The sequence below is a fragment of the Phalacrocorax carbo genome, assembly GCF_963921805.1.
Source record: "Phalacrocorax carbo chromosome W unlocalized genomic scaffold, bPhaCar2.1 SUPER_W_unloc_1, whole genome shotgun sequence".
Classification (NCBI taxonomy): Eukaryota; Metazoa; Chordata; class Aves; order Suliformes; family Phalacrocoracidae; genus Phalacrocorax; species Phalacrocorax carbo.
This window is the reverse complement of record NW_026990243.1, coordinates 2,868,850-2,886,412: the sequence shown is the minus strand read 5'-3', so window position 1 is coordinate 2,886,412 and position 17,563 is coordinate 2,868,850. Positions and strand designations below refer to the sequence as shown.

Here is a 17,563-nt window from a genome sequence, read left to right as displayed (position 1 = left end):
GCCAAGTGTGAAGATTTTAACCCCCAACATAAAGCTTCAATCTCTTAAGGACATTTCTCCTCTCCAAAAAATAACCTTCCCCATTCTAGGCAGGGAAGAAGAGGCAGGGAAATAGGACAGCTGGACAGAGGCCTCACTCTCCTGTACAATGAAAATATGGTGGTACATAAGGTCTTCCTGAAACAGTCCTATACCTAACTGTCTACCTATAGGTATCTGTGCTGCCTAATGCTTCTAAAAAGTACTTCCTTCTTAGAAAAATAAAGTGGTTGAAAGGAAACTCTTGCCTCAGAACAAATGAGGTACCAGAAGACGAGAACAGGAAGGAGATATTTTGAAGAGTGTTAACAGTCCTATCTCTGCCATTAGATACATTTCCTATGGAAGCAAGGAGCGTTACTGCAGCTGTACAGAGAACAGGACTGATGTTTAAGCTATGAAAAACAGGAATAAGCTGAGAACCTACCCTTGGGATATCAATCCACTCACTGGTGAAGGAAAAACAACACATTTAACTATCTCCTTTGAATCAGTCATGTCACCACCACAGAGGCTGGACTGTTACAGGGAGGAACCCAAGCCCACTTGCTCTCAAACTGCCCCTGATTTACTTGCAGTGGGATGATTAGCAAATAAAGGAAACGATCAGCCAAGCCAACACACTATACAAATACATTTTATTTAGAGATAACCATAGTAAGAAGCACAAATACTTTTTGTTCACCAATTTTCAGATCACACAACTTTAAGTAGTGGAAAAAAACCTGCAGTTAATTACAATTATCTATATAACAGAGCAGTAGTAAAACATCCATTTGTCAGACTGCAGCATGGTTAACGATACTCAGGTGAGAATGTACACAGATCTAGGTATTTTAGAAGTGCATGGGTCATTGCCACATACACTAACGTACTTTTTCAAAGAGCAACATCTTTCTGACATGTGAACACAGTAACCTGGTTAATGCAAGATGGAAAATTAGGCTCTTAATTTGATCTGGAAATGCATCTATTAACAGTTTTCCTCCAAACAGCAAATTAAGAGTTATTTGTGACCGACACATGGAAAGCAATCTGTAAAAATCACTTTTACATTGTCCATGTAGTCAAGCAACGCACAGATTACCTAAAATGATCAGTTCCAGACCGCACCTTCACAGCTCTTCTACCACAGTCATCTTCAGAAAAGTCCAGAGTACTCGACTGCATTTAGTAAGCTGGCAGAGGAGCTGTAATCCAAGTTCCAAACTCTTGCACCCACACCAAATTCTTCCACAAGAGAAATCTCAGTCCTCAAACTTCAAGAACCCCATGTTCCGCCTGCAAGCATGTCAACTGGATCACATATTGCTGGGTTTACTTTTAAATTTCCATCTAAATGGAGGGAAAAGTAGGAAGTGGTACTGATCGGAGAGAGTAGCTGCATTGGTTTAAAGTTGTATTTAACACATAGAACCTGGACTCTTCTCTCCAGTGTGTGTTTCAAACCAAGGAAGTTCAGCAGGTTCTACTGCTCAATGCAATCCCCATTTTGCTTTTAAATAGGTATATAGTGCTGTATGGTGCTTGGGAAAGACCAGCAAGGACTGTTGTGTGGATGATTACACTTAAGGGCAAGAAACAAATTAAATCAGTCGTCAGTTAAACTTCTTCCATTGAAAACAGAGAGAGACAGAGACCGACTCTTGCATTGTAGTTGAGAGGTACATTTTGCATTGATGAACAGAAAACCCCAGTTTACATTGCAACTTTCTGTGAATTAGAACACAGACAAAGCTCCTGTTAAAGCAATTTTTAAAAAAGAAACCCAAAAGCTCAGTTACTGTTCTTCTATTTAAAATTCTTAAACTGCTCCCTCACCTATTCTACCCAGAGATACCTTTCCACTTGGTGTGTGCACAGCTGCTTTTCCTCCCTAAAATTCATGTAAGAAATCCTTGTTTCCGTGTACTTTGGAAGTAGACAAATAATTCTGATGCCTCACAGGATGGGCCCCTGTACCACAATCAGGAGAGTTGAGAAAGTCAGTAGGATTTCATACATATGCAGTGAACCCCAGAATAAACAAGAAAAATAAAAGCCACCAAATTGAGATAGCCAGCAGTACAGGAATCAACTCCTTTATGAAGCAGGAATGAGTTTGGAGCAAAGCCTTTCAGACTGAAAAGGGGATAGAAGTCCAGAGATATCCAGGGCTGAGTCAAATGAATAGGGAGACTGTAAGCAATGCCCCAATTCAGCAAGCTACTGCCTAGGCAAGTAAACTGCAGTAGGGCTTAAACAGGTGCCCCCGGGCTTTGCAGAACTGATCCCCAAACTAGTAAGCCGTGAGAGGACAGGGAACTTGCTCAAGTCCTGAGAGGTAGAGGGTGGCAAGATGGGAGCGAAGCTGGGACAAGAGGCTGAGAATGGAGAGACAGCGTTTTGAACGAGAGTGAGAGAGTCCATCAGAAGTTACTTATCCAGACCTTTTCGGAATAGTCCCACAATCACACCTGCACTGTGAGAGAAGCCCAGAGCAGCCAACTGCAGCTGTAAATCCCAGCTGGCCTGTTATACCCCTGCATGTACAGCTCATGCTGATTCAACAACCAACCAGGTGGAAGGAGCTGCAGACAAGGCCCTTTCACTCCATCATGCCAGCAGGAAGCACATGGAGGTGGCTGGTGGCAGCTGTAAAGCACACTAGTCATAGTCAATCACAAAAACAAAGTGCATTGGTAACCTTGAGTGATGAGGGGGAGAGTGAGTGACCGCTGAGGAAACTGGTTCTTCCCCATGCCATCTTCACATCTAATTTGAAGAGGGATGACCAGCAGTTTCACAAGCTCTGAGAGCAACTAATCTGCAGTCACATAAGCATAAGGCATGATGGAGCAAACCCTCAAGACTTCCATTGCTCAAACACTCCATTACCAGCTCATCTCTGAGCATAGCCAGCCTTTGGCATTACTGCTGGCCAAAGCTCATTATAATAACTTTTGCCTTTTGAGCACAGAGTTAGGGTTTAGCTCATAGACCTACTATAGCACAGTTTTTTTCACAATCCACCAAATACGCAAAAGAAAAAAAGTCTGTGGAGAAAGCCTTTAAATGGGATCAAGTCAGCAGAAAGTCACTGATGCACCCTCCTGGTTTTGCCCTCAATGTAATCTTTAGTTATAACATCGAGTAGCAGCCAAAGATGCCAGTTCTCTGGTTGACTAAACCACCACTGATCAGTTTAACAAACACACTGGGTGCAGACACAGGGCTCCTCCACTTCCTGATCTGCTGACATCCACTGTACAATACAGATGCAAGAGATTCTCAGCTTCTGTAGACTGTGCAGGAATGGAGTCCCCACTTCCAAGGCAGCAGCCAGCCACTGAAGTTTATGGTAAAAGCACAGAGTGCTCTTTCTACAGTGGGCTACAGGTTTTATTATGACTCAATATTTTTTGGACTAGGCAAGCAGCTTTGAACTGATTATTAAAGGTGAACTAGGAAGAAAGGGGAAAAGAGGAAGGTGCTAAAGATTACAAAACAAAGTTAAACCAATCTGTTCTACTCTGAAAAGTGAGTGTGATAAAAACAGGACTTTACTGAATTTGAAGAAACTCAAAAGTTAGCAAGAACTAAAAAGAAAACTCCAGATTAAGTCTGCACTGGGATACAGAGAACAAATACAGTTAGCACAGAAAATATACATACGTTAGAGTTCCTTGACTATGTATTAGTGTCAATACACTGATGACTCATCGTACTGATTCTAAAAACAAAGGTAGCCTCATGGATCAACAGAATGCAATACTACTTCAGTTAATTGTGGATATGCATGCCCATTGAAGGCCACAGCAAAGGAAGAAGTGTTTCTGTTTCCATGCTCTTATGGTCAAATTAACCTTACAGCTCGGAAGGGACAGCTTGCATCAATCACACCATCCTCTGCTATCTGCATAAGAGACAAACTCAGCCTAAATTCCAGATGTCAGTTGGAGTTTAAGATATCCTTTGCCAATTCAGAAAACAAAGCCAAACATGTAATGTCTTTGTATTTAAGAAAAAAAAAAACCAACAACTTCTCAGAGGAGAGAAACAATTTACAAGGTAACTCTGAACACTGAGCCCCATGTACAGACAGGCTGGTTTTCAATACTATCTGCAATTTCCCACTGTCCCATTTGCAAGCTGCATTAATAATTTTGAACAGTTTTACCTTACAATTAAAAATGTGCACTGTAGCATTTGAAGAGAGCTGTTACTACTTCACTTGACAGCTTCTGTGATAGTTCGGGATCCAGTGCTGTTTCTGACACAGCTCGCGACAGAAAAAGCAAGCCGAGAAAGGCTCTGTTAAATGGGTGGAATTGCAAGAGTTGTTAACAAACATCAGAACCTGGCTTTTGTACCTAATCCAGGCATCAGCAAGTCCTGATTTTTTGTTTTGTGTTTTGTTCCCCCCCCCACCCAAGGCTTTGGATCTTATTAAATATATTTGGGAAAAAAAACCACATTAAAACCAGTTCACTCTAAGACATCCTACCCTCAGGCAACAAGTTGTGATCACCGTACATTGTAAAACACCTTGAGTAGTTTGTGCATCGTATACATCATAGGCAATGGGGAAGATCCAGCATTTGTGTACACATTAACATACACGCAAGCACTGCTAGATGTCACAGGTAAGACTGATCCCAAGACAAACCAGTGCATTGATTTGTGTCTACACCACATCCTAAAGCGAATAGAACAAGTCACAAGTAGCAATACAAACCTGTTGCAACTTCAACATGTACATCTTAGAAAAAGATGATGCATATACCCAGCCCTAAGACAGTGACAAGTTTGTGAGATAACTTTACAAAAATTAAGGTACCAGAAGAGGAAGGCACATTAACCTCTGGTTGGTCTGTTTCGGTATTATTTGGATGAGTCATAGTGATTTATATACCCTGAGACTGTGGGAGGCCTTGAAAAGGAAATGAGACCAGGTGAATGGACAAATAAAAAAGTACAAGTTTAATGAGATTTTAAGATTCAGCACCTGAATTTTCCCTAATAAACAGTCTAGGAAACAAACAGGAGGAACTGGAGCTCCATGCCCGCTCAGAAGGTTATGACATCATAGGAGTAACTGAAACATGGTGGGACAACTCAAAGGACTGGGGGATTGCGATGAACAGTTATAGGCTCTTTCGTAAGGACAGGCAGGGTAGAAGAGGTGGAGGAGTTGCACTCTACATTAAGGAAAACCTCAAATGTATCGAAGTCAACTATGGTGATTGCGACTGCTCTATCGAATGCCTCTGGGTTAAAGTCAGAGGGGTTGTCTTCAAGCAGGACCTCACAGTGGGCATCTGCTACCGACCTCCTAACAACGATGACAGTGCTGATGAAGAGATACTTGGGGCAATAAAGCAAGCTTCTGTCCAACAGAACCTGGTCCTTATGGGTGACTTCAACTACCCAGACATCTGCTGGAAGAACAATACAGCAGCTCGCATGTCATCCACCAAGTTCCCGGAATGCGTAGAGAACTGTTTCCTGATACAAATGCTAGATGGGCCAACCAGGAATGAGGCACTGCTGGACTTGCTATGCACAAACCAAGGAAACCTACTTTGTAGTATCTCGGTTAGTGATAGCCTTGGCTGCCGTGACCACAATATTATGGAGTTCGGGATCCTGCTGAGCGTGCTGAAGGTCAGCTCTAAGACAAGGGGCCTGGAGTTTAGAAGAGCAAACTTCAGCTCGCTCCATGGAAGACAAAGGAGCTAGTGAGTGCTGGGAGTTCTTCAAGAACTCTCTATTGGAAGCACAAAGCCAATTTATCCCCTACAAAGGAAAGGGAAGTAAGCGGAGCAAGAGGCCCCCTTGGCTCAACCATGACCTCCTGGGTCTACTCAAATCCAAAAGGGAAGCACACCAGAAATGGAGAAGTGGAGGACTAGCCACTGAGAACTACAAGGGCATTGCCAGAGAGTGCAGAGATGCAGTCAGAAAAGCAAAAGCCAAGTTAGAATTGAAACTGGCTGTAGACATCAACAATAACAAGAAAGGTTTCTTCAGACATATCAACCATAAGCAGAAACAGAAGGAAAACATAGGGCCACTGTTAAACGGAAAAGGAGAGTCAGTCACCAACGATGCAGAAAAGGCAGAGGTTCTCAACACTTTTCTTCACCTCTATCTTTACCAACACTGTTGCGTCCCAGGCTTTGGGAACAAAATTGCCGATTGATCCAAACACTGACCCACCATCAGTGAAGGAAGAGTTAGTACATGAATTACTACAGGAGCTTGACCCCTACAAATCGATGGGCCCTGACACCATCCACCCGAGGGTGTTGAGAGAGCTGGCTGACATCATTGTAAGGCCACTCTCCGTAATCTTCGAGAAGTCATGGAGAACGGGGGATGTCCCAGAGGACTGGAGGGAGGCAAATGTTACCCTTATCTACAAGAAAGGCTCGAGGGAGGACCGGGGTAACTATAGGCCCATCAGCCTTACTTCAGTACCTGGGAAAGTTATGGAACGAATCCTCCTGGGGGCCATCACAAGTCAAATGAAGCACGTGATTGGGAAAAAGCCAACACGGCTTCACTAAAGGCAGATCGTGCTTGACAAACCTGGTGGCCTTCTATGACAAAGTGACTTGCCTGGATGACATGGGGCGGGCAGTGGACATTGTCTACCTGGACTTCTCCAAGGCCTTTGATACAGCCCCCCACGGTCTCCTCCTGGAGAAATTGATGCGTTACGGCCTAGACGAGTGGTCTGTGCAGTGGGTGGGGAACTGGCTGACAGGCCGCACCCAAAGGGTGGTGGTAAATAGCTCCTTTTCCAAGTGGCAACCTGTCACAAGTGGAGTCCCCCAGGGATCGATATTGGGCCCAATATTATTCAATACCTTTATAAGTGATCTGGATAACGGCATCAAGTGTAGCCTGATGAAGTTTGCAGACGACACCAAATTGAGTGGGGAAGTAGACACTCCAGAAGGGAGAGCTGCTCTGCAGGAGGTTCTGGATAGGCTTGAAGAGTGGGCCAGCAAGAACCTTATGAAGTTCAACAAGGACAAGTGTGAGGTCACGCACCTGGGATAACATAATCCGGGACTGCAGCACAGACTGGGATCCACCTGGCTGGAGAGCAGCTCTGTCGAAAGGGACCTGGGGGTCCTGGTGGACAGGAAGCTCAACATGAGCGAACAGTGTGCTGCTGCGGCCAAGAAGGCCAACAGGATGCTGGGTTGCATCAAAAAGGGCATCGCCAGCAGAGATAAAGCCGTCACCATCCCACTCTACTCAGCGCTTGTCAGGCCACACCTGGAGTACTGTGTCCCGTTCTGGTCCCCGCTATACAAAAAGGATGTGGACAGGCTGGAAGGGGTCCAGAGAAGGGCCACCAAGATGGTCAAAGGACTGGGAAGCCTGCCATATGAGGATAGGCTGGGAGAACTGGGTTTGTTCAGCCTTGAGAAAAGGAGGCTCAGAGGGGAGCTCATCACCATGTACCAGTACTTAACGGGTAGCTACAAAGAAGATGGAGACCCCCTTTTTACACGGAGCCACATGGAGAGGACAAGGGGGAATGGACACAAGTTGCTCTTGGGGAGATTCCGATTGGACACCAGAGGGAAATTTTTCACAGCGAGGACAGTCACCCATTGGAATAATCTCCCCAGGGAAGTGGTTGACTTGGCCACGTTGGACACCTTCAAGGGTCGCCTGGACAGGGTGCTGGGCCATCTTGTCTAGACTGTGCTCTTCCCAGAAAGGTTGGACTAGATGATCCCTGAGGTCCCTTCCAACCTGTGATTCTGTGAAATGTGGGGGAAGAGTCTTTTGGAGTAAATACAGTAAAAAAGGGATTTCAAAACCCCTTCATATAAAGAATCAAGGAGGTTAAAGCAGAAAACTGGTTCAAAAAGGTGTACAAGACTGTTGGAGACCAACAGAAAACTCTGCCAAAAAATAACTTGCGTTTAAATCAGAAATCAATGGCATCACACAATTTTGTTGTTAAAAAAAGGGAAGGAAAAGTGGAAATCTGTGTAAAGATCAGCATTTATAAAGAGTTATCGTTAGCTCCAGAGACCAGCATAATTCCCATGAAGTCCTGATGGAAGGGGGCCTCCTGCCACAAAAAGTTTCGTTCCAGACGAGTCATAGCAGTGGGTGTAAACAGCATTTGGGAAGAAATTTGTGTCAGAAAAATAATTCCTCCAGGTTTCATCATGATTCTGTTAAAGGAAAGTTTAGATTGTTATTGTTGCCAAACAAACCCAAAACCTTGTTGCACAAAAGCAGAAGGTAGCTTCCAGAGCCTAAAAAGGGATCTTTTCTGTTAATACTCCCTGAAGCTTCAGACAAATCGACTTGAAGACACCAGAGTCACCCTGAAGCTTTTTCTGAGGACGTTTGGGCCAAACATTGGAGGGGGGAAGGTGAAGGGTAGGGAAGACAGCAAGTTTCATTAGTTTTTAAAGTTATACCACAATGATACAAAAGATAGAGAGAAGTGAGAAAGCCATTAACTGCTTTATGATAACATACAGGAAATGGAACTCAAGCGCCTGCTATGGCATTACCTTAGGAAGCCACAGTTTCTAAAATTGCACACAATTAAATCTCTCTTACTTTGAGTACCACGTTAGAGTAGCATGTTTTTAAAGGAAGACAACGTATTTTGTGTTTGAGGTTCTGAAAACCAGAAGTTAGGTTACATTCGAAAATATAAAGGTATAAAATCTAGTTCATTTATGAATCCATGCATAAGAAAAGTAGTCAGTATGCCTTACACTCAAGCAACCAACCATCCAATACCTTTTCATAAAGCTTTTGCAGAAAGCAATTCTGCAGCACTTCTTTTCATGATTACAGTTACTGGTTACATGATCGCTGTTTCACTGGGATACATTTCATACAATAGCTCCCATTACTACAAAAAGAACTGGTTTGAGCCCTATGGCTACTCACCAGCCAGCCTTTCCCAGTAGTCAACTTCAAAATTTCACTTCCTCCTAATTTCTGCTTCTGTCCATAGCAGGCACATAGGGGCTTTTCATCCAGGAACCTCTGGGCTCTGATATCGTAAAACAATAAGGAACCTTGCCCCGTTCCCACTGTGATGATGTGCTCATAGAAGCTCACCGATCGAATGCCTGTCAAACAGAGAAGGGACATACAACACAGTAAGGAAGATGGATGCTTTGGCTCTGCAGTGCTGCTTGCTTGATGTCTAATATTTTTAAGAGGAACTACCTACTAGTATTCTCCACAACATATAAGTTTTCCCACTGCTATGCTCCATAGCATCCCATTGATACTATTGAAACAGCAGCTCCAATTACATATACTACTTCCCTTCTCCTCTGAGGCCATCAGCTACACTGATGGTGCATAGTAAGCAGCTTCATTCTCAGCAGGCCCCAGCTCTGCCAGATAAGCAAAGATCATAAGCCATTTAGGATCAAGAGCAGCTTTGTTCTGTCTGCCACAAACCTTTAAGTGAGCACACCATGAGCGCGTACATGGCAACAGAGGAAAGAACATCACATTGGTTTCCTCCATGAGCTCACACCCTACCTGCCAAGCTGTGATAAGTGATTATGTAAGAAAAAATTACTGTCCCAGCTGCCACCAAGTGCATTTTGCTGATCAACAGGCTAGTTGTAGGCAAGTATGACCATAACCACTAGTCAATTTGCTGCTAAGATAGATCAGGCTCTTGAATAATTTTGAAGCTACCCCTGCTCAAATATTCTCACGCAAGCACACCTTATTTTTTTTTATAGCTGGCACCTTTAGCACTTCACCCAGCAATGAAAACGGATTAAGAATCCTACAGCCCAAGCACCACCATATTACACCAGAACATGGGAAGCTACAAGAAGTTTCCAGTCCAAACAAAACATTCTAGCACAATTCAGTGATGCCATTAGATTAAGAAAAAGGAGTAAATTTTGTTTTCACAGAATCTAAATCTGAAGCCTCAGCTAAACAAGGATCCTTTGGAAATAGTCTTGGGGAGATTCTGTATGTAGGAATTTGCAAAGTGTCCTGTCATCTCATCTCTATTTATTGTGCAAAAGGTTTGTTCTGTGTAAGCATTCTTCCCCAAACAACTCTTTACACAGATTAAACCCCAACACATCTATGCTTTTCCTTCCTGCACAACATGAGACACCAGGTTATAAACTCTTCCCTTTCCCCTCTGTATAGAGTCCTAACTAGAAACACATCCTCATTCTTCCACCTCAGCAACCTGATATTACATCCACAACCACCAGCATATGTGACACACACTTAGAACAGGCAAGGTCATATTGTCATGCTCCAGATGTGAGGTGAAGTCTTGGCTGCAGGCTTAATAGATGGGAAACCACTGTGCAAGTCTCACACCTGCTGAAGTAGATTTACCAGATTAGCATAAGAATGTCCACTTTAATTCAGAGAACTACAAATGCATCTGAGCAAGTTGGAGACATCTTCCCCCCCCCATTACAAGGGCCTGGCTCTGGCAAATACATGCAGAGGGCTTAAAGCTTTCTGCAATCAGCAAGAGCAGTCACTTGGATAAGAAGAGAAAGGCACGAGAGGGGACTTCCTCTTATTTTTGCTCCAAAAGTGCTCTTGACAAGCAACCCAGCAGAACACTTAATTAACAAACAGGTGGAGTATGAAAGCAGATGGCATATACTTTTCAATGCAATTTATTAACAAAAAGCTATAAAATGCAGAATGACTGTGGATCTTTCTCTAATAAAAAAAAATTAACTGAAGGAATCTGATGTACCCACTACTAAGAGGATGATTAGAACAGGCTTTCAAGAACAGCACTTCAAATTGGCTTCTAAAGAGCTGAAGTACCTCAGATTAATCATTGGCAAACTAAAAGCACAACTTGTGCCTAGAACTGATCATGGTAAGCTCTCCTACATTCCCAGCACTCTACCACCTGTGGACCTGGACTATTTGGGTCAGCAAATTGAGTCTTGCTCCTGAGAGGCAGGGAGGCTCTACATATCCCAGAAGGAAATGAAGACACAGTAGTGTCCCCTACACAGAGTAGGCACAGAGTCTGTACTGCGCAAGCTCTGTCCACTATGTTAACATTGCTGCCTTCAGGACATAAAGTCAAGGACACACGACATTGCACTGCACACCAGCTGAGCAGAAAGCAGTTGCTCTCACAGATCAAGAACTAGAGTCCAGGGCCTGCACTTCCCTATACAGCTGCTAAGAAAAGCAACACTTACAAGAGGCACTAAAAAGCATTAGCTACCTTCTCACGTAGAGCAGACAGGGTTACACTAGGTAAAAACCACCCCCGGTTCCAGTCTAAGTGTCCTTTCTCTGACCTGCTTTTGTATGCAACACTAACAATCTGAAGTTAACGTGGACTTACTACATTCAGCAGGTACATTTGGAAGCTGAAAGCACATTCAGGTAACACTTCAAAGAACTTAAAAGTCAACCCAGATTTTAGTCCGCAAATCAATAAACAGTCTACTTTCTAGAGGTGCTCACCACTCCAAGTCCCAGTGAGAACAACAGAAAGTTGAAACACTATCTTGGGAATTAAGTGCCTCCACCACCATGCAAAAGAAAAAGATCCGCCTACTATGCAGAACAGAAAACAGCATTGAACAAATGCTTTCTCCAGACATGAACTAGTGCCCCAGAAATACTGCCTACACATAGATCATCCCCCCCAGCAGGGATGATCACATACTCAAGGCAGAAGCTTTCAGCCACCACTGGGCACCACGCTCCAGTGTCTTGGTATTTCTTCCCTATGATACTGAAGGGTGACAGCATCAGGACCTCCACAGAGCCCTCACCGACAGTGGGTCAGGACAAGGGCTGTTGCTGGTAAGATGTTCGGGTGACAACATGAGCTGGTGAAGCACCTTTTCTGCTACAGAAACTTCTCCTGTATCTGAAAAAAGCGGACCCTGACATTTATCTAGACAGCACCATTTGAACTCCAGTAACCATATAAATAAAACTCCTAATCCTTGCCTACATGCATTCTCTTTTGATAACTTGCCCAATGAAGAGATGGATGCCTAGAGCCAAGCTAAATAAGGACTGCAACTTATTAGCCTGGGATTAATATAGTTTAAAATGGGCATCACAGCACAGTGCCTTCTCATGCTTGAAAATAAAAGGGTATGGGAAGAAGCTTATGGGACCATGCACCCTGCAAGCCCTCACACTTGGCCCTGGTGTAAGATTCAATTGGACATACTGCATCCCACATCAGAAAAGGAAAACAGCGCTCAAATCTGCAAACTTTTTTCTTAAAAGAGTGAGCTTTTGTATATTTAAAGCAAATAAATATACACTGAAAATTAAGAGTCTCACTCACGGCTTTAAAATTACAAAGCAAGCATTCCCTCACAGCACAGACTCCCAATATGATCGCACAGAGCAGACAACATGCTATTTTTCCATTCCCAGAGAAAAATGCAAGAATAGACAGTAGTAAGTGGTACGAAGACTGAATTTGCTTTGAGATGAAGTAAAACAGAATAAGACACAGTAAAAAATAAGCAGAAGTAAAACACACACTTAAAAGTTCAGTAATATTTGGATGGTGTACAATTTAGTTGTACAATCATAAAAGCACAAGTGTTGTCTATCACTAGACTTCAGAGTTGCTTTTAAGTTTGGTTTGTTAGTTGCTCAAGGAATACTGTCATAAAAGCAAAACCCATATATGCTATTAATGATTTAGTCTATCACATGAAAAACCCTTCCTATTTATTAAAAGCTTATCTTACTGCAGTCTTAAGAGCTATTTCTACAAGCAAACCATTTGAAGCACACACTTTGACAAATTTCTTACCACTGCCTCGTTCTTTAGAACAGACAGATTTAACATTATGAGAAGGTTGCCTGGGATCCAAAAACGAGACATGAGCCTGTGATCCTACTGCATACACCGACCACTCCTGACCATAAGCCAAACACACGTTCTCCCTGCAGTATGGCAACTTTGTGGAAAGTAACTGGAAACAGAGAAAGACAAATCAATGCATTATGAGAAAAGAACAAAAATGTTAACAGAACAAGTCTGTAAGCTACGTTCAAGAAAGCTGCAGTGAGAAAAAACAATATGTAGCTAAAAAATAAGTTTGGCACAACAAAAGAGCTAAGAGAAAAGCAACAACCTGACCCAGAGAAAAAAAAAAAACAAACCACCACTGAAGGAAATTGGATGCCTTATCTGAACCAAATGGAGATGATAAAGGCTGAAGCCAAGTATTATGCAAAGAACAATGGATGTTTTGGTAAATTGTTTTACATCTTTCTAAGCTGCTGTTATTTCTTCAGCAGGCGTACAGAGACATCAGCTCTCAGTTAAAAAGCTTACTTCATACACTAGTATAGATCTTCAATTGCACTTTAAGTGCAACTTCCTTTATGAACACTGCTGCTAATCAAGTATCCATCATACCCTATGGAACAGTTCACTTCAGCTCACCCAGAACTGGCAGAAAGCTAAGAGCACCTCCCACCCTCCAAAATAAGGGGAGTTTCTCTCCAAGTTCTAATTTTTAGGACATTTCATTTTACATAAAGCTTTTAAGTGTTTTTGTAAAACACCGCTGCTCTTCAAGCATTTAAAGGAGATGAAGACTAGTGAACAGCCTTAACTGCTAGGGAATTTTTGAAATTTTACACCAACAAACAGAAAAGCACCTTTGATAGCATGTGCTCTGCTTTCCAAAGATGAAAATACCCATCTAGGGACACAGCTCCCAGTTCCTATGAATTAAAAAAAAAAAAGTGAGTTAGTTTCTGTATTATAGATGTCCTTACAAACTCACACTCTACTAGGCAGGTTGCATGCTCCAGATTGAATTCATCCATAATCCTGTACATGCTTAATCAAGATAAATTTTCATTTTACATTGATCTTGATAGAATGCAATATAAGCACAAAGGTGCCAGGTAGAATAAGAATTAATAAAACTGTAAATAACCAAAAATCATTTTCAAAAAGTACAGATCTTGTTAGACACTCAAATAATGAATTATTAGACAGTACAAGCTGGGGTTGGCAATTCTCTACAGCAGCTCCTACACTGATTCTGACCCTGAAGTAAACATTTCTTTCCAGGCACTACTCTACTGAAAAAGGCTACACGAAGCCTCCAACACAGAGGAGTAATTAACAGCTGTAGTGAAAAATAAAGCCTGCAGGAGCACCATGCTTCTGATAGCACACCCACCTTTGCTTCAGACCCTCCCTGTTCTTTGAGGGCAGAAAGAAAAGTAGTGGGGGATGAATTGCTACTCCCACTTGCCCCGGTACAATTAACCTCTAGCAATAACAAGAGATCAGCATGGGGGAGGTTAACATTTACTGTTTGTCAAATGCCAACAAAATAACACCAAAGCAAGCACTAGTGCCTGCCTTGTGTGTCAGTCACCTCACTTTGCTGAGCAATCCAGTAACAATTCAGCCATCAAAACAGCAACCCACAAGAAAACTGTTCCTTCTGAAAACATCCGATTTTTTTTTTCTACTGGACTTCTCCAATCACTTGGGGCAGAAGCAGACATAGTAGATAAAGGCGACCATCTCATATGAGAAAGATGCAAAAGGATCAGGGAAAAAAATATTAGGTTGCTTATCCAGTAATGTGGTTTAGATTACTTTTTTTTCTAATACATATGGACAGCTTCAGGACTTTTCAACTGTCTTGCTTATCTTACTGACCTTGTTCTTATTGTTGAAAGCCAATGCTCGGACTTTACAGTTGTCAGGATTGGTGTTCTCCTTGGGGATATCCTTCAGAGCCCTGTGTGTTATGTGGGCATAGACAGGAACTTGAGAGAGATTATGCCTGGCATCACTTTTGGACAGCACATCTTCTGTGACTTCCCAGAGACCCATTGAACCATCCCGGGAACCTGAATAAATAGTCCATAACAGCATTTCACATATACATAATTCCCCTTTTTTTAAAAAAAGAAACTGTAATAAACAATAGGGTCTGAAAGAAAGGAAGGATACTATTACTATTAATTTAATCTAACTGAACACGCTGTTGGTGTCTATATATTGTTATTAACGAAAACATGATTTTACTGAGCTGTAAAGTTCATAACATTGTGAATTCATTGTCAACCAGTTTGTCTACATGGTTTCCAAGTAGCTAAATCACCTCATCTGTTTTCAAACTGATTAGGATGCATCAAAACCCACAATCCTGTACAACAATCACCATTAGAGAGTCACATGTATAATAAACTCAGAGGTGACTGAATAGCCTATATGTTCAGCCTGGCTTACCAAGGCTGAGACTGACAGAGTCTGTTAAGCCAATACAAAAACCGCCAAGAAAACTCAGTTATATTTACACCAATTTTGGATCATTTGATTTCTACCAGTATGCTTATGGATATGTACACACACATCTGTGAACTGAACAGAAGCAGCTATTTCAAACCACAATTTGTATCAAATTGTTCTTAAATATTTTTTTAAAACCCATGCAACCTTTCATTTAAAGAATGTAACACAGGAACTGAGGCCAAAGAAGCAAGAACTCATTTTTCTATTGAATTTGAAGATATTAATCCAAAATATGAATCAATAAGAGTAATAATACTGGATGAAGAAAGCTAAATGTCTTTGGTTCACAGATCAGCACAGGCTTAATCCAAGGTCCTATACCCATCCCTTCTGATGTTTAAGCAACTCACTTCCATCTAAGTCAGCTCTGACAGATTTGACACGTACCTCAATTTCTTCCCTACACAACATGCCTTAATATTTTTTTAATGCAAATATTTGGGTTGGAGAGTTGCAAGGATCAACTTTTATATTAAATTCAAAAATCAAACTCCAGGATTAGCTTTGTTTTGTTTTTTTTTAAATTATTACTGAACTAACAATTCAAGTATTTAAATTCTATAGGAGACTTACAATTTTCTGTCACCTGCAGTTTGACACCTCCCTGTACAGAATACTACATCCTGTCAGCACAGAAAGCCAGTAAACCACTACATTAATGCAACAGCATATTAGTATTGCTGCCTTTACCCAAGTAATACTTTATGAAGTTACACTGATTATCCAACTAGTTACTAAGAAGTCAGTAACTGACCTATTCTATTACAGCCTTCTATATTAACTGCCATAGTATGTGTGATACATATACATACACACACAACTTTACTGATAGTTTGATAAAACAAACTGAGCTTTCATTAATCAGTCTTTCATAGGATTTCAGGAAACCTAAACTGCTCTGCCATATTCCAAAGTTATTAACTGATAACCAATACCCCTCTTCAAATTCTTCTTGTGTGGAATCCTTCCTTTCAATCCACTGTGTTTAGACACCCTCTCACGGCAACACCTACTGTAAAGACAGTAGTGCTCCTTCTAATGTGGGGGGGTATGTGTGTGTGTATATCAAATCTAGACCAGGGCCCTACAAATAAAGCAAAGCACTGTATTAAGACTGAGAATGGTTTAAATAGGCAAAGTAGTTCCAAGTGGCTTCAAATACCTTGATAAAGGTGCTTCCCTAAGACCTATCAAGTGCTGTACACCAGTGTCCTGGTTTCACCTGAGACAGAGTTAAATTTCTTCATAGTAGTAGTATGGGGCTATGTTTTGCATTTGTGCTGGAAACAGTGGTGATAATGCAGAGATGCTTTAGTTGTTGCTAAGTAGCGCTTACACTGGTCAAGGACTTTTTCAGCTCCCCATGCTCTGCCGGGTGCACAAGAAGCTGGGAGGGGACACAGCCAGGACAGCTGACCCCGACTGACCAATGGGGCATTCCATACCATATGACATCATGCTCAGTACATAAAGCTGGGGGAAGGAGGAAGGGGGGGACGTTTGGAGTGATGGCGTTTGTCTTCCCAAGTAACCGTTACGTGTGACGGAGCCCTGCTTTTCTGGAGATGGCTGAACACCTGCCCGCCCATGGGAAGGAGTGAATGAATTCCTTGTTTTGCTTTGCTTACACATGCAGCTTTTGCTTTACCTGTTAAACTGTCTTTATCTCAACCCAGGAGTTTTCTCACTTTTACCCTTCCGATTCTCTCCCCCATCCCACTGTGGGGGGAGTGAGTGAACGGCTGCATGGTGCTTGGTTGCTGACTGGGGCTCAACCACAACAACCAGTATAAAATTCCGGGAAAAAGATTTAAAAATTGACTTTACCAGAAACAGCCATAGTATCACTGATCCATGCAATTGAAAATATCCAGTCCTTATGTCCATCCTAAAAGAAAAAAAAAAAAAAAGACGACAGATTTTCCATGCCATTATATTCTAGAGTGGTCTCAAAGCAGACAAGTATCAGTCACTTGGGTTTTTTTAGTACAAACTCATAAGGGCAGACCTACATTAAAAACATACAGATAAGATTCCAGTATCAAGCTGGAGCAGTTTAAGTACCTAATGGTAATTTTAACTTATTCTTTATTTTGAGGTGTATAATTAGTGTAGAGCAATTAGGTGATGGAAAAACAGGTCTCTGGCCAAGGACAAATTGATATCAATTCTAAGGACTTGGTTTTCCATTTTGAAAGCAGC

At 42.0% G+C, this 17,563-nt stretch overlaps 1 protein-coding gene across 2 annotated transcripts in view; it reads right to left on the bottom strand.

Annotated features, from left to right (window-relative positions):
- Window positions 1–660: 660 nt before the first annotated feature.
- Window positions 661–17,563, bottom strand: part of LOC135310802 (DDB1- and CUL4-associated factor 12-like) — a 35,010-nt gene continuing 18,107 nt past the window's right edge. Inside the window, exons 4-9 of one of the 2 annotated variants that reach the window (XM_064439783.1) lie at window positions 17,189–17,249; window positions 14,723–14,916; window positions 13,699–13,764; window positions 12,842–13,004; window positions 8,965–9,149; window positions 661–8,228 (exon numbers count right to left, since the gene is read on the bottom strand). In XM_064439783.1, coding sequence (XP_064295853.1) covers window positions 8,070–8,228; window positions 8,965–9,149; window positions 12,842–13,004; window positions 13,699–13,764; window positions 14,723–14,916; window positions 17,189–17,249 — 828 coding nt within the window. In that variant the 3' untranslated portion in view covers window positions 661–8,069. The remainder of the gene's footprint in view (window positions 8,229–8,964; window positions 9,150–12,841; window positions 13,005–13,698; window positions 13,765–14,722; window positions 14,917–17,188; window positions 17,250–17,563) is intronic. The other variant, XM_064439784.1, reaches the window with a different exon arrangement.